Genomic DNA, 23,436 nt, shown 5'->3' with positions numbered 1-23,436 from the left:
ATTCAAGCAAGATCCATATGAAGACGTACTTCCAATTATAGTAAGTGAAGTGGAAGCTGCACTTTGAGTGCTTGGGAGAAATAAATCATGAGGAAGAGATGGTATATAACTAGAGCTGCTTCAAGCTGCAGATATAGAATCTACTCTAGTTTAACTAAGATCTGTCAACAAATATAGAAAACAAAAGAATGCTCAACATACATTTCAATCCCCAAGAAAGAGAACACCAGGATTTGCAGTAACCACAGAACCATTGCTCATTAACTGAAGCAAAGTGTTGCTCAAAATTCTACAACAAAGACTTTTACTATACATGGAGTGAAAAATGCCAGCTGTCCAAGATGTCCTTTAGGAAAGGAAGAGGCACTAGGGTCATATTGCAGAATACATTGGATAATGAAGCACACCAAATGATTAAAAACTTGGGATTGCTCTTTTTAAAAAATGGGTGTACCACAACATTTGGCTGTCTTGATACGTAACTTGTACTCAGGGCAAGAGGCTACCATCAGATACAATACAGATAAATGAAATGTTTTCAAAATGACAAGGAGGTCAAGCAAGGTTATATTTTATCACTCCGTCTGTTTAACTTGTACATTTAACATATGCAGATGGGATTGTACAGTGGACCCTTGTTATATGCTGGTGTTTGGTTCCAAGATCCCCCATGTATAACAAAATCCATAGATGCTCAAGTCCCGTTAAATATAATGACATAGCAAAATGGTGTCCCTTATAAAAAATGGAAAATCAAGGTTTGATATTTGAAATTTATACTTTTTTGGAACTTTTTTGAATCCGTGTATAAAAAATCCATGTATAAGAAGGGCCGGCTGTACTACTAGCAGAAAATAGCAAAGACGTGAAACCTTTACTGAAGAAGTTCAAGAAAGAAAGTGGAAAGACAAGTTTAAAGTTGAACATTAAGAAAATGAAGATAATGGCTACATATGACTTAATGAAATCAGAAGAACAGGATTTGGAAGGGTAGTTATGGAGGAACTAGAAAAGATCCCAAAGGGTCAAGATATATCATTGAATATTAAAGTTGGGATTGTCCATGCCATCGTACTTCCCATTTCTATGTAAGGTTGTGAAACAATGAAGAAAAGACAGTGAAGAAATCTGATGGGAAAAAATTAATCTTATTTCAAATGTTATGCTGGAGAAGAAGTCTATGGATATTGTGGACTGCTAAATAGGCAAACAAATGGGTCCTACCTTGGGCAACTCATAGTCTCTCAGCCTCAGAGGATAGCAATGGCAAGCTCCCTCTGAAGAAACTTGCCAAGAAAACCCTGTGATGGGGCTGCCATGTCAGAAATGACTTGAAGGCAAACAACACACAAAGCGCAAATCAAGCATGAATTCTTCCTAGAAGCCAAGATACTAAACTGAAACAGTCATACTTTGGCCATATGGTAAGACATTACTCACTAGAAAAGACATTAATGCTTGGTAAGATAGAAGGCAGTAGGAGAAGAGGAAGACTACATTCCAGATGGATGGACTCAATCAAGGAAGACACAGATCTGATGAAGAGTGGGTGACATGGAGGTCTCTCACTGAGAGGGTCACCATAAATAAAAGTTGGCTTGATGGCAGTTAACAACAGTACTCACTGTTCTGAAAAGTGATTTACGGTTTCACTTACCACATGTCTTCTCTTTGTGAACAGGGTCCAAGCGTATGAAGAGCTGCATGATAGGTACAAGCTGGATTTCTAACTGGAGCCCCCAATGTGTGTTTACGATGATGAAGAATGATGAAGGCCTGAAGATGGTGACATTGGCTGTGGAAGGAAATCACAACGAAACAGCATTTAATGCTGAATAAAAGATCTCGTTGAGTGTCAATATATGATTCATATGGCTCCAGAAGCTGAATATACCTTTAACAACAACAACAACAACAACAGTAATTAACCATGTTCATTATGAAAGCACAGTATTGTGGTCACTTGGAATATTTCTTCATCTTATCATTTTTTCTTTCTTTCTTGGTTTCCCATTTTCATTGATCAAGAAAAAGTTATTCTTTGAGATAGTTTTAAATTCAGATTTGATTCCTTTCAATGATAGCTGTGTTTGCAAAGCTATAAAATACAGAATTCTGAATTAAGCCATCTTTCCAGTCTCTCAGTTGGCTAGTGGTATTAAACTGCTCTACCCTCAAGATTTATATTATACATAATAGTTGAATATTCACCAAGAAATGCTTGCATAGATCATCTCTTTCAGATGTAATGGGCTGGGAAAGACTATTTAAGCATACAAGTTAATTCATATAGGCTTCTGTAGAAAATACCTTTCAGAAACTCCTTGAAGAGAACAGACACTGATGTTTTATATATAAGGTAGAGTAAATACTTTATATCCTACTGAAAACTGTAGGAGTAGAGTAATAAAATAATAACTTACATGCTGAGAAGGGCAGCTGGGTCAGGATCATATTCACATACACAACCCCAGTAGACTTGATGACAATTATCTGGCAAAGGAGAAACAGCAAAATAACTCAAGGTGGGCATCATTTTACCGTAATACAATCTTCAGTGCCACACTGGTTTTCATAACTCAACAAAGAAGTTTATCACACTAGTGAGATCCCGTGGGCAAACAGGATTTAAACGTGATATAACATGAAGGAAACCTGGAAATGTCTAAGATTTTTCACACAACATCGTAGTTAACAGGAAATAACGTGAAGTTAATCCGCAGTTAAAGTGGAGGAAACCAGCAGCATTTTAAATTTGGTTGAGTTCCAAATTTGAAAAGCTGCTGGTTTCCTCTACTTTAACTGCAGATTAACTTTGCGTTATTGCACATTGCATTATTTCACTGTGAAAAACTATCCAAATTTACAAGTCTTCTTTAAATTCAAATGTAGTTTAGCTCCTGTTTAACTCCTGTTTTCCCACAGAAACTTGCTAGTGTGATAAACTTCTTAGAAAATATGTGTTCTCTCTTCCCTTTTACCCTACTTTTTGAAATAGATATATCATGTATACAAAACATCCACATCACACTGCCCCTATGGCAGTGAATTTTCTAACGTTTCTGGTGGTGCAATGCCATCAGGGGAGTGAATCCATTCCAATCTTTTGTCCAAATTTAAGTGCAATGTCCAAGGTATTGAAACCCATTTCCAAACTAGTTTCAGTACATTAGACAGATCCTTAGAACTTTGAAGAAAAACCTGGAATAGATTCACTGCTCCATTTCCAGCAGAGCCACCAGCTGTCATTGCGTTCTGACATGAACTGGTTCAGTCTGGAATGACTTGTTCAAGAGAATTCCAGCTGTTCAGGAAACAAAGATTTTATAATGTTTGAAACAATTTTTATGTGGGAAGGGACAACCAACACTTTACTAGGATTAAGGAGATTATTGCACCTAGAAATCCTGCTGGGAAAGACACGGGATTGAAAAATCAAATACGGGTGTTATCGCACGCAGCTGGGGCTGGACAAATGCAACCCATATGCAGCCTGGACCCCAACTACACTTATCCAGTGGCTTTTCAAAAACAACAAGCTCCCGTCATTGAAAAGCCACTGGATACGCATGACTGGGGTCTAGGCTGCAGACAGGTTGCACTCACCCAGCTGTGACAACACCTGTGTTTGACTTTTCAATCCTGCATCTATCCTGGTGGGATTTCTAGGTGGGATTATGCCCTATGTCATCACATAGGTCCTCCTACTTTGGGGCACAGATTGAAGAATGAGGAGAAGTGGAAGAAGATCAGGAAAATAAGGAGTGGGAGGTCAGAGCCAAGTTAAGCAATGGACTGAAAAATAGGACCCTGAGAGTTAAATTATATTGTAAACTATTTTGGGTTCCATATTGGGAGGAAGATAGGACATTAATTAATCAATTAACAAAAAATAAATGAAAAAGAAAAAGACTTGTGGAAAGGTCAAATAAATAGGGATGCAAAAAGAGGGAATAATATATGAGAATGGAAGTGTGGAGGAACTGAGGTTGTGGGTTGCTATAGAGCAGGGGTAGGCAACCTGCGGCCCGCGGGCCAGATGCGGCCTGGAGAGGCCTTGGGACCGGCCCCAGCCCAGTCCTGCCACCGATTGCCGCCGGGGCCTTTGGCCTCTCGCGCGCAGGGGCAAGGGGGGCAATTGTCTATAGACGCCTCAGAAACATGCAATTAACATTTTTTAAAAATCAGCATTTTTTTGCGTGTCCTCCACATTTTTTTAAAAAGTGTCCACCATTGAAAATATTGTTTCTACATTTGTCTCGGTTTGTTTTATTTTATTTTAAAAATATTTAATTTTTAAAAAAATATTTAATTATTTATTTTTTTGGCTTCGGCCCCCCAATTGTCTGAGGGACAGCAACCCGGCCCCCAGCTCAAAAAGATTGCCTACCCCTGCTATAGAGTCACCCCTCCTAACTTGTGGATCTGAGACCTTAAATATCCGCAAAGGGGTGACCTCCGCTATTTTCAATGGTGCGCATGTCCGGGGGCTTGAATATACCTATGGTGCTTGAATATGTACAAACCTTTGTTTTCACGGGGAGGGGGTCCAGAATGGATCCCCGCAAAAACGGAGGGCCAACTGTAATTTTTAAAAGTAGAGAAATTTTGTCAGTAGAGAAAGCTAATTGCCAAATAACCTTAAAGAAGAAACTATAGCCAAGAGTAGATCTAATTTCATGTCGTGAATTGTCAGTTATTTTAATGCATGTTTCTAGTATAATATTAAGGTTAGGAAAAGGAACTGAGACTGGAGATGAACTGAGAGCAATGCCATTCCAGGATTGTATCCAGTGGTGTCATTCTGCTAACACAAAGCTTTTACCTCGGTTTCATCTTACTCATACTCTGATACAGTTTGCACAAGCCATTGTGTTAATTATGCCAGTGGCCATGTTGGATTTAATCTACTATGTTGTTGTTGCGTGCCTTCAAGTCACTTCTGCTTTACGGCAGCCCTTTCTTGGCAAGTTTCTCTGCGGGGGGGGAGGGGGATGTTTGCCATTGCCATTCTCTTGGCTGAGAGAATGTGATTTGCCCATGGTCACCCAGTGCATCTCCATGGGTAAGCCAGGATTTCAACCCCGATTGTCACAGTCAAAGTCAAACATTCAACCAACTACATCACACTGCTTCATATAATGTACAGCTTCATATATTTCCTACTTTGTTGTGTGGAGAAAACTGTACTTCTGTAAGTCAGTGTGCCATCTTTCTTCACAACATACATTTCAACATCATTGTTTTTCACACTTACTGTCTCTCCACCACCAATGCTGATGGCTATGCCTTTCATGCATGTCTCAGTGTCTGTCAAGCCACACTTTCGAATTTCTCCAAGAACAGTGAAGAGGTTGCTGTCACAGAGCTGAAAGTGAAGAAACAGAACCTTAGCAGTTTGTATTAGCTGAATGCTTATGTATCCATGATCACACCACTCCTGAGCCCATTGTATTACTTATTGAAAATAATGGTACTCTCTCAATTGAAACAACTCAAAACATTGAAAATGACATTTGATAAAAGATAAGCAAAATGTTTTTGTTAATCTTTTAAATTCATATCTATTAAATTGTTTCAATTCTATAGACAGTTTTAATGCCATTTTAAGCATTTTTGTATTTTTATCTACATTTGTTTTTACTTTTATTTCTTTTTTCTTGTAAAAATCACCATGAGTCCCACCTTTGAGGTATAAATAAACCAATACAATACAAGAGCATTGTATAGAGAAGAGGCCCACACTGTTAAAGCTGTGTACTGTGTAAGGATGGAGAGAAGAGTTTGGTTCAAGGGAGAAATGTGCTCTCTTAGCTATGTTAGACTCATACCAGTCAAATCTTTAAAAGGGGGGGGGGGGGGCATGGTACCCTGAATTACAACTAGGAGCAAACACGTAATGCAATTCAGTCCAAATTGAGTGTGTCTTTCCCAATTAAAAGGTAAGCCACACAATTTTTCATCATCTACAAAATTCAAATACTGTTCAAAGGTACATCACTAGGATTACTAAGGGATAGACTGCTTTAACATTGCTTATTCTTTGTCCTTTTTAAATGTTTCAACACCTTCTCCATTAAGCTTTATGACTGAGAAGGGACTTGAAAGCGAGTGTACCCACACTGGCTCTCCTGCACATGAAACATATGGTCGGGCATTAGATTTGTAGTTTTGTGAGATATTTAGCCTTCTCTGTCAGAGAGCTTCAGTGTCAGAACAAACTACAAGTCCCAGGATCCCATATTTTATCATTTCCAGTGATAAAAATCATGATGATGTCAATGGTTTGAATTTAATCTTTGAATTCAATTCAATCTTCAATTTCTTCCTGTATCAATCATTTCCAATCATGTTGCAGCTTCCAAGCAATTACTATGCCTCTTAGTAACACATGTGGGAGACTTTCCATTTGAAAACCTCCTTCGAGAGGTAAAATCTCCATTTCAATTACCTTAGTAAGAACATAACTACAGTCACCAAAGAAGGAATAACGCTTCTCATCAAATGTTGAGATGTGGGAACCTCCTTCAATGGAGCACATGCCAGGGCAGGAATGGCTGACACAGGCCCACTGGCCTCCAGTACATTGGCTGAAGAAAAGACAGAAATGATAATCAGATGATAGGGACAGACACACACCCATAAAACAATCAATTAATAAAATGTGTAAGACTAGATTATATGAGGGTAGAATTCAGAGACACAGCTTTGTTAGGAGATCATTGCATTGCCTTTTTTCTGATCTGGGCATGGGCTGAGACTGGGCTGGAAACATGTGTTGTTGCACAGCTCTGTGCCCAGATCATTACCATCCCATTCGCGATCAGAATATGGAAAAGAAGCATTTTTATTTAATGACGGGAGAGGGACAGGATGGTAATGATCTGGGCATGGAGTTGTGAAATAAAACACAGTCCCAGCCCAATCTCAGCCCATGTCCAGCACAGGAAAAGGCAGCTAGTGTGATAATCTTTTTAGTATAGAATATCATCATACTTCACTCTGAAGAAACATACCAAGTCTGTGAAAGCTTATACTACAACTTCTTTTGCACAGTTAGTCTCAAAGGTGCTACAAGAGCCCTTTGTATAGGTTATATGAATATGAGCAGTCCCATTTATTTCAATGTAGGCTGCAGACTTTCTAATAAATAACTGTTTTACAGGTATTCCATTACATTTTAATATTTCCCAAGGAGCCATAGAAAAGTTTTTGAGAAGAAACTTACATTCATAGATATGAAATAATAACTCCTGCATTCCTCAATAATTTATTCCAGTTACCAAGGGTTTTATATTAAGTCTGGTATAGAAGTGAATTATTTGAGGTATTTGTACAAAAGATTTTTAATGCATTTCCCCCCTTAGAGCTACAACTAATTTGCTCCCCATAATTATCCCAAAATTCTTTGTAAATTCTGATGTCAAAGATTCTCCACATGTTCTTTATCTACAGTGAACATTAAGTGAATATTGGCTATCTGTACTTTCAGGATTTGATATCTAATTGTTGATATTTTTGCAGTATTTGATAGCTGGTAGGCAAAGTCACTGAGTATTTCACACTCTTGTTAATGGATTACATAATGGTAATGATTTTCTGCCTTCAGAAAGATTTTCCACAACACCATCTGACAAGCAAATTTTACATGTCTGCCTAGAAAACCAACAAGTGGAAGGACAGACCTGAACCCTATTGTTAATCGCAACTAAAGTAGAGCCATTGTATCAATGGGATTTGCCTGTATAGTGACTCATCATTCAACAACTGGTTCATCAGTTATGTTCTAGTTGGGATTAACCAATAGAATTCAGGTCTCACTTTACAGGAGGGCAATGCTGGTCAAATCCCTGCAGATGGGAAGGACCCACTATATCTGATCATTAGCATGCAAGACTGTTTAGCATTAGATTAGTATTTGATAGCTGACATATAATGGCATTTCTATCATAGCATTTAATGGTAATAATAGTCAACATGATTAATATGCTCATGAAATAAAGGGTTTGCACAGTTCATTTGTGGTGTGATGACACCTACCTAGTTTAATTTCTCAGGATAAGGCTTAAAAAGTAGCACAGCTACTGAGGGTTTCCTTATTTTGTTTACTTTAATAGCATGGCATCTTTGGTTTAAGTAACGATACCCAAAAATTCCCAGCAAGTAATGCTATCAAATACTGTATTGGGGGGAAAAAACCTCAGTGTGAATGAACCAGTTAGCATCTTACCATGAAGTGCACTGGGATGCAAAGGAAGCCCCAGGAGCATAGGTATCCCCATTGTAAGTACAGTGACAGTCCTCAAGAGGAATGCAACCGGAGTTGTTAATGTCATCATACACAGTACCTGAAAAAAATACTTCCAGTATTATGTTACTGTCATAGATTTCATCAGTTTTATGAAGGACAGAGCACATGATGTCATTCCATTGACATATTACTGTAAGCACTTCATTTCCCAGGAAAAGAACACAACACAGATAGAGAGAAGCTGTATAAAAATATATGGGATAGGAAATGAAAGCAAGAGGGATCAAAATATTTTTCTATTTAGTGTTCTTTTGCCTGAAGAGAACAATGCCACAGCAAGGAGATGGGGGGCACGGACTCAGCCTTGCTCCTTGCTGCAGCCCCTTTCTCCTCGTGAGGCAAGAAGGTGTGGGGGAATCAACTGGGTGTCACCTCTTTTCTGGGGTATAACCCAGTGTGGGCTGCACCCCACCCACCCCTAATGATGATTCCCCTGCTATACACCTGTATGTGGGTTAATTTCATAAGTATCCCTGAGTTTTTATCAAAGAAGCATGAATAAAGGCTATCATGATGACTCCATTTCTCACTGTATTAGGGTTTTTTTTTTTGGAAAGCTCTATCTTCCATCCCAGAGAAAATCTAGTTAACCTAATGCCAAAAAAGGAAGGAAGGATGGAAGGAAGGACAGAAGGGCATCAGTGTATACCCACCTGAGGGACAAAAGCAGCCATCTGTACAGTGATCTTCACAGAGCTGGGACCGTTCAGGATTTGTACAGGAATCAGAACAGGGGGATCCACATTCTTTGTGCTCCATATTGAAAGGACAGGACTTGGCTGAGAATAGAAATAAATGATGATATATAACCACCATGTGCTGGTGAGTGTTTAAGCATGTGTGTATTGAGGTGAAACTGACTTAAACAGAAATATGAGTTAGTGGTTCATGTTCTAGCCCTCTTCATTTTTCATAAAACAGGGGTATGGAAAACAAATTCTGTGATGAAAAGACTGAAGGAGCTGAATATGTCCAATCTGAAGAAGACAAAGCTAAGATGGGATGTGTACTCTTCAATCACCTGAAGAGCTGTCACACAAAAGGGAACAAAGGATTACTCTCTGAAATCTAAGAGGGCAGAACTATATCTAGTTGACTTTACAGCCAAGTAAATTTGTTTCAATATTAGGATAAACTTTGAAATGGGAACGGAACTTGACACTGGAAAAACTAAGATAGGGACTGATATGCTTTCCCTAGTTAGTGGTTGGATCCCTCTGTAGAGGGTAATCTAGCTCTAAATGCACTGAATGGGGAATTGGACTACATGGTCCTTCCAGCAATATGATTTTATGATTGTGTGATTTTGTTATTAAAGAGTTGTGCAGAGAGGGGAAAAATCCCTTTCAGACATACTCACCACACAAATCTTCAGTTCTCCATTCAAGGGGCTGTCCACCAGCATGAGCACATTGTCTGGAGTATTCAGCAAAGGTGTCACAAATACAGACATCAGTTGCAGATTCCTCACAGTTGCACAAGTCTTGTATGCAAGCATCAGCATAATCTTTCATTTCCACTAATGCATTACATCCCAGGAATGCTTCACCAGTCAAAATGGTTTCACAGATAGCATTCTGGAAATAGGAAATATAAGACAATGTTTTTTATAAAATACTGGCAAAGTATTGAACTACTGCTGAAGTTAACTGACACTCTTGATAACTTATAATTTATTCTCAGGAGTCCATTATTTTAATTTTCTTCTGCATACCTTGAAGAATGAATGAAAAGAGGAGAAAAAACCTTCCTTAAGGAGCAAAAACAAAGTTGCTTACAAATTGACGGCTGCAGTTGCTTGTAGTTGAAGGAAGAGGATCCTGACATTGTTCTGTGGGTCCATCCATCTTTTGCAAGTTTCCAAACTGCACAGGATTCAGTTTGACACCTGCAGTGAATGTTACATAGTGTTATAGGGAACAAGAATCCTGTGACTGAAACCAGAATGTTAAGTCTTGGGTATGCCTTCTTGAAATACTCCTGAACTTGGCCCATTCTGAAGGCCTGCTCTGCCAGGTCCCTCCTTCCAAGTCCATTACCATATTGTGACACTGGCTAAGGAGACAAGATCAACCTTGATGAAGGCTACAAGATAGAAACATCTGATGTAGGCTCCTTGCTACCCCACCATTACAGATCCAAGGCTCTTCCCATTTGGAACAAATTCCATCCCAGATTTCTTTGCATCATGGCATCCATTCATGGAATACTCTCCCCAAGGAAGCTTATTGGGTGGTCCGACTGCTTTCTTTTTGGTGCCAGGTGAATGAAGACAAGCATTCATTCAGGCATTTTAGATTTTTTTTAAAAAAAAATTAAGACTGTGTTTAAATATATTTTGTGTTTTTTTGATAGTATTATATTGCATTGTATTCTTTTACCTTTTTGTCAGGTACCAGAAGAATAGTGTTAATTGGGCAGATTTAAAATACAATGAATGAATGAATGAATGAACGAACGAACAAATGAACTTGGTGCTTCCTACATTCCAGAAAGAAATCCTCTTTTCAAAAATGCATATCATTTCTACATGATTAGTTACAAGCAAGCAAACAAACAGCAGGCAGAAAACAAATCAAAACAAAGTCTCTACAAGCTAAAAATATTTCTAACAGATCATTCAAACAAACAAGTGTTGATCCTTTTAAAATACTGCACAGCTGTCAGATCAAGTCTTTCAGCAGCATATTTGCCAAGATAAATATTGTCTTTTAACAAATAAACTGATAAGTATCCCATGTTTACAAGCAATAAAACAGAACTGTGTGCATTCTTTTTATTACTTACCATTTGAAATGAACTCATTGTATGTTGAAATTCCATTGAAGTCCCCACAAAGACCGCAAGTCTGATTAATATATTTTTCATCCAGTTCCAACTAAAACAAGAGAAAAGTAACAGTGAACATCTAGAGCAATGAGTATTATGACTGAAGATTACACTTGATGTCAAGATGTGCATGACATTCATTAACTAGTCAACTATAGATGGATCAAATATTCACAGTCAAGCTGACAACTACCCAACTGGTTTGATTTTTAATGGCTGACAGGAGAATTTTGTTTCCTAACTGATTTTGAATCTTTCTTTAGATATTTGTGACACAGTGACTAAATGTAATTGTTGTATTAGAATGTCATGCTAAACTACTATAATGAGAACAAATCAGTGTTGATCTTAGGCTAGTGCTCATCATCTTTCCTCAATCTTCCTATGACACAGCCTCAAAGTGGAGTTTAAAAGTTATGCTTCTGAATTTAGTAAATCACAATTTAGTAAGTTAACCTTAAACTCTAATTCCTATTAACTAGGTTTCAACAAACCAGCTTCATAATTCTTTGAATAAGATTGGTTTGTTTGTACATGTAATATTTGTCATTAAACACAATGTTGTGATTAACACAACAAGCTCAGTAGATCTAAATGAGAAGTGAAAGTCTAAACTATTTCTCTTAACCACAATTTGTAATATCTGCATCCGGTTCTTACCAGAAGGCCATCTTCTTGGTTCCATATAACAACAATGCCTAACTTGGAAGCAATTTTCACATAACCTGAGATTCTCTCCATCAGGACTCCTGAATGACTGTAAGGCAGCTGGACCCTGAAGATAAATCAAAATTCAACAGACGTTGAAAATGAGAAATATAAAACCTTTCATTCATAATACTCTAGCTTTCAGCTTTCAGAGAACAACATCTTTCATGAATTCCACCTTCCTATATGACTGCAATTTGTTGCAGTAAAATAATAAAGGGATACAATTGTAAACTTACGGTTCTCCACCAACAATAATAGTGTTTGCGGTCAGTTCAATGTCCATTCCATCAAGCTTTATGCTTATGTGGCCAATGATGGTAACATTATGAGCCGCATTGCGCCTTATTTGGATGTTGAAGTCTTCATAGGAGGATTTGCAATGTGATGCAAAGACATAATTGCAGAGCCCAGGGAACCTGTAGATATCTCCATCAAAGGTCTTGAAATGGAAGTTGCCCCATGTGCTACACACTCTCCCGTTGTGAGCAGGGTTTTTAGCTGTAGGTTTAAATGAAATATGTAAAGAATCTACCTTAATTCCTCCACATCAATTCATTCATCCAAAAGCCAAAGTTCCAATTGATCCAATAGTGGCTGGTGTCTTACATGTCACTGAGACGTGAAATACACTACGGGTTTTAGTTTGAACTTTAAAGGAGCTGTCTAGTGTACTGAACCCTATTCCCAAAATAATTTCAGCATTCAGATTTTTCAAAGTTTGGACTAAAGCTTATAAAGCTACCATGGAAGCAACCAGGAACCATTGAATTGGTCTCCTCAATTACTATTCTTATACTGTAATATACAGTGATGCAATATTCCCTTATTTCACCTCAGATACCTACTCATTCACCTATAGTGTCCATTTCTCTGATTTGCCTCCCCTTCTTAGTAATATGCTACACTTATTAGGTTTTCAGCCTCTATTTTTATTTTCTGGAGTACTGCTGCTGATCTATTGAAATGAACAGAAACAAAACCAAGCCATTGATGTGATGAGGGATATGGTCAACACTCAAATCTAATCTTTGACAAACTTACCCTTGACAGCTAGTGTTGTTTTCATTGGAGGGATGATGGTCACTTTGCTTTGAGGAGCTAAGGTAGTAAAAAGAGAGAGAAAGATGACTATAGTTAATACAAGTATTTCTGTAATGTGATAATACAGGCTGGATAGGGGTAATGCTAAGTCCTCTACAGTGCAAAATATTGTTATATTTCTCTTTGCACTTTGGTCAAAGTGGTCTTTAAGAATGTAGATAGCCCAATCACCTGTCTATTTATTTGGAAAGAAGCATATTTATTCCCAGATGCAAAGGGAAAGAAATTCAACTTTAAAAAACTTCAAATAAATGTTCATTAACGGGAAGCGTTGATGCCACTGTGAAAATCTACAGCACTATATTAATAATAATAATAATAATAATAATAATAATAATAATAATAATAATAATAATAATAATAATAATGCCCCATTACTATTTCCCACAGGAATGAAATGCCCCAAGCTCTTTTGTATAAAAATGGACATTTCACAATTTAATGTCAAATTATCAACATTACCCAAATGATGCTGACTGTATATCATGTAACTCAGTCTCTCCTATGGAATCCTGGGATTTGTAGTTTTACTCTTCTCTGCCAAAGAGTGCTGGTGCCTCACAAAACTACAAATCTCATGATTCTGTAGGACTAAGCCACAGCAGTTAAAGTGGTGACCAATTGCATTATTTCTATAGTGTAGATGCACCCTTAGAGTGTTTTGGACTGAATTATATAATATAGGGGAAAACATACAGCCAATTCTCTAATAACAACTCCTGGACTGAGATGTCAGCTCACTAAATGTGGTGTGAGGGAAAAAGAGACATTGGTCCAAAACACACTGCAGAAATAATCCAGTTTGAGACCGCTTTAACTGCCCTGGCTCAGTGCTAGGGAATTCTAGGAATTTTAGTTTTGTGAGACATTTAGCCTTCTCTGTCAGAGAGCCTTGGTGCCACAATAAAGTATGGTTTGCGGGATTCCCTAGCACTGAGCCAGGGCAGTTAAAGCGGTTTCAAAAGGGTTGTTTCTGCAGTGTGTTTTGGACCATTATTTTAATTCCCACATCATTATTACAATCTGACTCTCAGCTAGCCTTGTTTCAGGAATAACTTTCTGCTTTCCTGACATAAAAAAAAATAATAAAAACTTTATTTTTAGCCCACCTTTCCTGGGATCAAGGCGGGTTGCAACAGCGAAAAGCACAATACAATCAATAAACAATAAAATTAAAAATACAAGAAATAAAAAAACACAACAACTGTTAAAATACAGCTAAAATTATCCAGCTAGCACAGATTTACAAAAACAATGAGGAGAGAGAAGGGGGTTACATTGGAATGTTAGGGGTAAGCCTGCTGGAACAGAAAAGTTTTAAGCCCCTTTTTAAACTGGTCCAGGGAGGTGGCCGAGTGGAGCTCGACCAGAAGCGAGTTCCAGAGGTTGGGGGCTGAGGTAGAGAAGGCCCTCTGAGTGGTGGTAGAATATCTTACCTCTGGAACTCGTAACAATTGCTTCCCAGCAGATCTGAGTGTGCGGGGCGGAATGTATGGGGAGAGGCGGTCCTCCATGTACCCTGGGCCCAAGCCATATAGGGCTTTATAGGTAATAACCAACACCTTGTATTATGCCCGGAAGCAAATAGGCAGCCAATGGAGATCTTTCAGAATAGGTGTTATGTGACTGGTCCTGGAGAAGCCAGTGACCAGTCTCGCTGCCATGTTTTGAACCAACTGAAGCTTCCGAGTATGGTACAAGGGTTGCCCCATGTAGAGCACATTACAGAAATCCAAACGAGAGGTTACCAGAGCATGTGGTCCCCCTGGCCCAGGTAGGGTCGCAGCTGGCGTATCAGCCTAAGCTGATAACAAGTGCTCCTGACCATCGCATCCACCTGAGATGTATGATGGAGCGACAAGTCCAGAAGCACCCCCAGACTGCGAACTGAGTCCTTCACGGGGAGCGTGATCCCATTCAGGACAGGTGGACAAACAACCATTCCCGGGCCAGGAGAGCCTATCACGAGCACTTCCGTTTTCTCTGGATTCAAACTGAGTCTGTTTTCCCTCATCCAGCCCATTACCGACTCCAGACAGGCATCCAGAGGAGAGATGCCATCCCTGGTCACTGCAACAGTCGGAGGCACAAAGAAGACTATCTGGGTGTCATCAGCGTACTGATAACACCATGCCCCGTGTCTCACCCAGTGGTTTCATGTAAATGTTGAATAGCATGGGGGACAGAATGGCTCCCTGAGGGACACCAGATGTAAGTGCCCTCCTATCGGAGCACACGTCCCCCAGCTGCACCATCTGGGACCGACCCGAGAGGTAGGAACGGAACCACTGGAGTGCAGTGCCCCCAATTCCCAGCTCTCTCAGGTGTCCCAGAAGGATACCATGGTCAATGGTATCGAAAGCTGCTGAGATGTCTAAGAGCACTAACAGGGACACGCTACCCCGTCCATGCCCAGACGGAGATCATCGACCAAGGTGACCATGGCAGTCTCAAACCCATAGCCCGCCTGGAAGCCAGTTTGAAATGGGTCCAGAAAATCAGTATCATCCAAGATCGATTGAAGCTGGATGGCAACCGCCCTCTCGATCACCTTCTGTAAGAATGGCAATAGCGATACCGGCCGATAATTACTATGCATCAGAGGGTCAAGGGAGGGCTTCTTTAACAATGGTTTTACAATAGCCGTTTTCAAATTGGATGGAAATTGCCCATCCCTGAATGATGTATTTATTATTCGGCGCAACAAAGTAGTTACCACCGATCCCCCCTAAGCAGCTAGCCATGAGGGACAGGGATCGAGAGAGCAGGTTGCACTCCTAACACTTCTAAGGATCTTGTCCACATCCTCGGTACTTACAGACTCAAAGTGATCCAGTCTAATTGAGTCCACGGAAGCTCTGGAGACCTCTACACTGGTTTCTGACCCAACAATGGCATCGAGATCAGCCCTTATCCGAGAGGTTTTATCCGCGAAGAAGTTGTTAAATTGGTCACAGCAGGCCTTGGATGGTTCCAAAATAGGGTTCAGGGAGGAGGGAAGATGCGTAAGTTCCCTCACTACCCTGAACAGCTCTGCTGGACGCGACTCCGCGGACGCGATATGCGCAGCATAGAACGAGTTCTTTGCTGCATCTATCGCCACTCCGTAGTCCTTCAAGAGGGAAGCTAGGAGTGCCTTGTCGGCTAAGCGCTGGTGTCTCCGCCATTTGTACTCTAGTCGTGCAGAACCCACTTCCTTGCCTGAAATCTTCCGTATACCAGGGCTTCTTTTTGGAAGCAGGCCTGAGAGGGCGCTTGGGAGCGATACTGCGTATAGCCCTGGAGAGATCGGTGTCCCAGGTGTTTGTCAGGGCATCAACAGAATCGCTGTCACATCCAACCATATACCCCTCTAGGGCTTCTTGGAACCTTATGGGTTCCATCAGCCTTCGAGGGTGGACCATTCTAATAGGTCCGCCACCCCCGGGGGGGAGTCGGGTAGATACCTTGATCTTCGCCTCTACCAGGAAATGGTCTGTCCATGACAAGGCGGAGATATTAGTAACCTCCGCCCACGGACTTTCCATGTCCGTGCAGAAAACCATATCGAGCGTATTACCAGCAGAATGCATTGGCCCTGTGACTAATTGAGACAGGCCCATGGCGGCCATGGTATCCATGAACTCCCGAGCCGCACCTGTTGGACTTTGGCTGGTCACGAAGGGGACATTGAGGTCCCCCAGGACAAGAAGCCTGGGAGACTCCAATATCAGCTCCGAGACCAGCTGTGTCAGCTCGGCCAGGGAGTCTGTTAGCGCACGGGGTGGCCGATAAACCAACAGAATCCCCAGACTGTCTCTAGCCTTCAGGGTCAGGTAGATACACTCAATATAGGTAGTCTGCCGGACATGGTTCCTGGATAAGGAAAGGGTGGTCTTATGGATCAAGGCAACACCCCCCCCCGCCCACCTAACCTGGACTGGTCCTTAACTGAGTACCTGGCAGGGAGGGCCTGAGCCCACACAGCTTCCCCTTCAGGCCCAAGCCAGGTCTCAGTAATGCAAGCCAGGTCACAATTGTTATCCTCCAGCAGGTTGTGTACGATGTGGCTCTTGTTTTTAATGGACCTGGCATTGCACAGGAGCAGAGACAGGGTTTGTGGTACGGTTGGATTGACCCTCAGATCTCTTCGGTTAGGAGAGTGGCTGGAAGGAGAGATAGATATTAAGCATCGATCTCACCTTCCCCTGTAACATGAGGCCATACCTGTATTAACACATCAGGCACTACACAGTCGAAGAAAGATCCTTTCTTCCTCTTTGCAGAGCATCCTATAGGCTTGACTGACTCCTGGAAACCACCAGTGTATATGACTAGTGCATAAAATCCCAGTCATATGCATAGGTCTTTTCTATGGAAGAATGCTTGCCATTTGAAGCATTTTATTCACTTGTTATTCACTTGGATTTCTTCTTGGTGTGAATAGAAGATTGCTGAGTCCCACTTCCTATATCATCACTTTAATTCTATAGAAAGTGTCTGTAAATCAGTAGTCCATGTTCATATGAAAGCCGTCCATACCAATAGGAACAGCAGATGTGTTGCTTTTCAAGTGAGGAAGGCAACAACTGAATGGGCGTAGCTTGGCTCTCTGTAGTACATATAATGAAGAAATCAGGATGAAAAATACATGAATAGGTCCATTCATACTATTTTTTAAAGACTCATGCTGAACAACCTTAATATGCTCTTCTGTGTGTTTCACTATCCTTTCCTTGCATCCCCCCCCTGAAAACTCTGTTGTAAGCCGCCCGGATATCCAGTGATTGGGCGGCATATAAATAAATCCTATTATTATTATTATTATTTATTATTATTAAACAGAGGTTTGCTACAAAACCAATAGATTATACACCTTTCAAAGTGAGCTCCAGTTTTTTGTGTTTTCTGAAATAAAAATGTTATAAGACACATGGACAGTCTGCTAAAAATGTTGGACAAAAAACGTAAAAGAAAAAAATAGACTTTGCGCCTTAAATCCAGCTGGTAGTCCCAGCTAGGATAATCCCATTAAACCATTGTTGCATTACCCTTCAGATGTTGAGTCAATGGATTTATTTTACCCGGACTACCAATTAGATTTAGAACCATATACCTAAAAGGATTAAAATTATTATGTTTTTTTTACTATTTCCTGCTCCTACAGTAAATAGATTATAAGAAATGTATACCCCAGCTCTCATTAAGGCCCATTTTGATTATATATTGTGTTGCATATGCTAAAGAAATTTGGATTTAGATTAACAGTATGGTGTTCTAATAAACTGTTCTAATAAACTGTGAAGTTCAATTAATACAATATTGAGTCTTTAAGCAAGAAAGAATCCCAGTGTAGATTATCCGGGCTGGTAATTATGAGGACAAAGTGCAGCATATGTTTAGTTATTTTCCAGATAATTCAAAGGAACTTTAATTTTTTTAACTTTCTCTGGATCATGCTTTGTTCCTGTTTGAATATCTTTAGCTCTGATTTTTCCCTGTCATATTTAACAAAACTGTTATTCTTACGTTTGCTAAAAGGATCAATTTTTGAAGTGCACATGCACACCCACACCCATGTCCATATTGCATTGGGGCAAGAACAGTGGTACTGCTTAAAGGCAAAGTAAAGAGCTTTATCTAATTAGTCAGGGGCACATTATAACATTTCAAAGTGATAAAATTACCTTACGAATATACTGAATTTCCCCCAGCCCTTTGGGAGGTACGGAAACTGCATAAAAGCAAAAGGGTGTATTATATTACTGCCTATCATGGGCGTATCACTTGTACACCCATACTCATACTCACAGATATTTGTATATCTGTAATGTGCAAATATAGTTCTAGATTAAATACCACAGTGTATGGGTGTTTGCACACCCCTTAACTGATGAAATTGAATATAATCTCAATGTAAATAGAATTTAATCTGCTATTCACCACCGGAGAACCTGATACTTAACACCTTATATGTTTTCTTGAGCAACCAAGTTAGTAACATCTAAGGCTCAGTATTCATTATAAAACAGAAAAGTACAAATGCAGGATGCACATTAGCTCCTTCATGAACTAAATTCATTAGAAAGTGAGCAAATTCTGTCCAGTCTGGTTGCACAGTGGCTGGGATGAAAAACCATAAGAAGATGGAGAAAGCAGGAGTGCTTAGGTTTGGCCAACTGATGTTGCAAACATATCCTGCAAGCACTAGACACACAGAGTGAAACACTATCATAATCAAGTAAGCTTTTTCTCAATGAAGCTTGAACTTGGCATTGCCTAGCTGGGGACCATAGGAGGTTGGGGTTGAAACTCTGAAAGCTGTTACTACTACAGGCTGTTGCTTTGTTCTCCATTCCTATGTTATTGCTGCCTAGTATACCTATGAGTTTTCTCTTTCACATACTGAATAATAATGGCAATAGTGTACTTTCTAGTCATCTCCAATTTATGGCAACCCTAAGGTAAATCTATACAATTTATATGGTTTTCTTCGCAAGATTTGTTCAAAGAGCATTTGCCATTACCTTTCCTTTGAGGCTGAGAGATTTGACTTGCCCAAGATCACCCAGTGGGTTTCCATGGCCAAGTGGGGATTCAAACTCCAGCCTACAGAGTCATAGTCCAATGCTAAACCACTACAACACATTGCCAGTCTTCCAAATCATACACCTATTCTAAACCCACATAGTATTAGATTGTCACATTGATGATGGAGCATATTACATTTTCTTTTGCTCCACAGAACAAAGATAATGGGTTCCAATAGGGGGAACAGGGGATTTTGAATAAGTTTCTGGAAAATCTTCCTAGTGGTATGATTTATATGACAGTGGAACAGACTGTCTCAGAAGATGGCAGACTCTCCTTCGTCAGAAATATTTAAGCAGAGTATGGAAAGCTACCTATCTTTGGGTATTGTGTTCCTGTATTGGTAGGTAGGTGGACTAAAAGACTAGAAAATCTTAACTTCTGCCTTCTTGATTCTATTATCACTACCACATTCAGTGCCAAGCCACAGCAGGATGGTTTCTGTAATGCTGTGGTAGTTGATGCCTCCCATGTCATGGGGCCAGTGTGGATTCACCACACTATTGCCATAGAAGCCACAATGACAATTAGGAATGGAAAGAATATTCAAAAATATTCCAAAAGATGGGAGGAAAATTTGTTTCTGAAGTGTTAGGAAACCCTGCCAAAGAGAAACTGGGAATGAATCAGATCTTTGCAGTTCAGGATGTATTCACACGTATAATTTCTTTGCACAAAGTCTGTGGCAAAAATGATGTTTCATGCACAGCTTGCACAGCTGTTTTTTGTGCAAGAACAGTGTCTGAATTTTGTACAGAATAAATCCCAAACTACAAATAGTGTTAGAAAACTGCAGTGTTTGAAAACTTTCTCACAAATGGAAAAAAAATACTCATTGCTTCCTCCGAGAATGAAGTTAGTGCTTGAACTGGTATGTATCCTCATCGACAAGTCTGTGATAAGCCCACCTCAGTATAAAAGAAATTATGGCCACACCCTTTTGCTTTTGCCTACTTCAGAGACAGAGAAAAAGATTAACTCAAAAATTTGGCTCCCTTCCCAGGGAGACCAGAAACAATTTGCTATGATCCTGTCTTACCCTTCTCCATTTTCTACCTAAATAAATTGGGGAAGAAACACTTACAGTCCTGTGTCGGCTGCACAGACAAAAGGTAATCATAATCAGATCGCTGGGATTGCTGGTCTTCATACTGGGATTGCTGATCCTCATACTGGGATTGTTGGTCTTCATACTGGGACTGTTGGTCTTCATACTGGGATTGTTGATCTTCATACTGGGACTTCTGTTCAAATTGGGCTTGTACTGTGAAAGAATTATTAAGGACTTCATTAAGAAGTTCATCTGCAACCATTCCATGAGCTTCCAACACCCAGCAGACTTTTATTTGTGAATTAATTAAAATATTTTGACCTTTCCTACTCATTTGACTTAACAGAACCCGAAGACCACAAAGAACAAATTCTGGGGTGAAGATATTCCAAAGTTTAGATGTCTTTATTAAAAGCCTCTATCCTTCCTTCAGACCCTGGAGGCATGCAGCTGGCAAACAATAGTCTGATTTGATCTCATGCCACCAGGACTATCTGGGATTCTCTCCATTTTAAAAGGTCATCTGTCACAATAAATTGGGGTGTGCATTGGACTTACAGTGGGTATATGATTCTCTAGAGAGGGGGAAGAAAGAGCGTTTCCTGCTCTTATAGGTATACTTGCGACTTTTTACACGTAGTGTGCATACTGTACAACAGCTATATCTCTTCCCATTTAGTGCTGGCAACTGTTGTTTTCTGACTCTTTGCTCAATACACATACTCTGCAATCTGGAAAGAATCTATAAATGGTGTATGCAGTGGCTCGTTGTTCTGGGTGTGCAGGCACACACACACACAGGTTACATCCAGTCATATGTAGACATACCCCAAATCATCATCATCATCATAATCATCATCATCATCATCACCACCACCATCATCATCATCATTGTTCAATTGCACTTTAATACAACTGCAGGAAGAGGCGTTTTATCTCCTAGTACCATAAAAATTCATACGTATACGTTGTGCAAAGAAATACTTTTTTTGTATGCCCTCAATACACTCCCTGTGAATTTCACAGGGTAGGTCCCTTTTCTAGTATGAAAGGAGGAGAAAACATCTCTCTCTACAAAAGGTTGTCACTTAGCATTTCAGCTGTTTTACAGAAAAACAACAGAGCCCCGTGACTCTTGAAAGAGTAGCAAATCTAGTCATAGATTACAGCCCATCTCCCTACTAGATGAAGTAGGCTACAGTCCATGAAAGCTCATGAAATAATATATTGGATAGTCTTAAAATGGTATTGCTAGTGTGATACTATGGTCCGAGTGCTGGACAAAGATTCTGGGAGAGCAGTGATCAAATCTCTACTCAGCCATAAAAAACCACTGAATGACCTTGAGCTAGTCAGAGTCTCTGTCTTAAAGAAAAGCAATGACAGATAGATCTTCTGAAGAAATCTTGCCAAGAAAACCCTATATTGTGTCACAATAAATTGGAGCTCACATGGTACAAAACAAAGTCTTAAAGGTGCCACAGGACTCTTTATTTCTGCCACTCATCATTTACTTGCACCTCCCATTGAAAAGTTTCAACCACCTTAGATTTTTCTCAGAAAGATGGTCCAACTTGCCAATAATGTTATTTCCTTTTTTCCTGGTCCTGGGGAGTGGGGGGGGGGGGGGGGGGGGCAGAATAGTATGTGCAATGCCACTGCATTATAGATTCATATAAAGACATTATGATACTATCTAGGGTGATTTTAGTTCTAATCTGTTCCTTAATAAACCTTATGACAGTATTGGTTTTTTTTTCATTGCTGCTGCATCTGGAGCTGATGTTTTCACTGAGCTACCAAGCCAGTGGATGGTGGTTTTGACAGGATCTGGATTGCATCACTACCTTTTTACAAACTCCTGGCTAAAAGGTCAATAAATCAAAAGAAGAAAAACTAAAATCTATTTGCTTGTATATTTTTCTCAGGAAAGCTTTTCTTTCTGTTGTCATGTTTAAGCAGAATAATGTTAAAACAGAAGCCAGGGTTAGTACCCTTGGAAATTTTTATAATTTTTTCATATACATCTATATCTGTATGAGCATTTACAGCTCACTCTGGAATAGCTGTGTCGAATTCTATGCTACTTCTTCTGTACAAATATGCAGGAGATGGTATCTTATGGCAGGTTTGGAATGAATTATAGCAATGCACTGCATTGCATGTAAGCTGCATCACGTGCTCAGCTGTGAAAATGCTATCCATGATATTTGTAGATGGAAGCTGATTATGTTTATAGGCATTTGCAATTATTTAGACTAGAAAGTGGGGAGAAAGAAACTATTTATCAAAGAACAATACACACACACACACATAATGCTGAAAGAATAATTAGGGTTTGGTTGTGTTTTGTCTTGAATAGCTAATTTTAACACACTATCTATTTATTTCTTCTTCACACACTCTTAAACTCATTTGACCAACCTTGTAAATATAGTGTTCAAAATCCTCTTGAAATGAATCTCTATAAGAGAGGCTAATAAATGAAAAGGAGCAGTTTTGTAAATGAGGCTGCTATAGCTGGCTAATTTTAGGGGCTACCTTTAGTAAAAATGTTGTTTCATTTTTCCAGAACAACTAAGCTTCATAGATTACAATGGACAAGTCTCTTATATTAGTATACTTTGAAGGCTATATAACAGAAGCCCAGTTGGCACAGGGCTCCTATTTGGGTGCTATTACACTATGAGCAATGGGCATAAATTCAGCTGAATGTAGGTTGGAATTTCAATTCACTGAAGTCAGCATGAGATTTGCCATTGACTGCAGTTTGATGGTATCACAAGCAATCTACACATTGCTTTGCTTTATTTGCCTTGCAAACCCATCATGCTCGTAACCTTCAATGCACAATATTTTGTAA

The 23,436-nt window shown here is 39.7% G+C and overlaps 1 protein-coding gene across 1 annotated transcript in view; it reads right to left on the bottom strand.

Annotated features, from left to right (window-relative positions):
• Positions 1 to 23,436, bottom strand: part of LOC121926383 (mucin-5AC-like) — a 184,857-nt gene that overhangs the window by 41,360 nt on the left and 120,061 nt on the right. Inside the window, 13 exon segments of the mRNA XM_042459323.1 lie at positions 1,658 to 1,795; positions 2,424 to 2,493; positions 5,258 to 5,368; positions 6,452 to 6,590; positions 8,231 to 8,348; positions 8,965 to 9,090; positions 9,672 to 9,888; positions 10,090 to 10,199; positions 11,099 to 11,189; positions 11,801 to 11,915; positions 12,088 to 12,349; positions 12,893 to 12,949; positions 20,607 to 20,786. Coding sequence (XP_042315257.1) covers positions 1,658 to 1,795; positions 2,424 to 2,493; positions 5,258 to 5,368; positions 6,452 to 6,590; positions 8,231 to 8,348; positions 8,965 to 9,090; positions 9,672 to 9,888; positions 10,090 to 10,199; positions 11,099 to 11,189; positions 11,801 to 11,915; positions 12,088 to 12,349; positions 12,893 to 12,949; positions 20,607 to 20,786 — 1,734 coding nt within the window.

The sequence above is a fragment of the Sceloporus undulatus genome, chromosome 1, assembly GCF_019175285.1.
Source record: "Sceloporus undulatus isolate JIND9_A2432 ecotype Alabama chromosome 1, SceUnd_v1.1, whole genome shotgun sequence".
Taxonomy (NCBI): Eukaryota; Metazoa; Chordata; class Lepidosauria; order Squamata; family Phrynosomatidae; genus Sceloporus; species Sceloporus undulatus.
The sequence above is the reverse complement of the archived record's forward strand: the minus strand, read 5'-3'. Positions and strand labels throughout refer to the sequence as shown.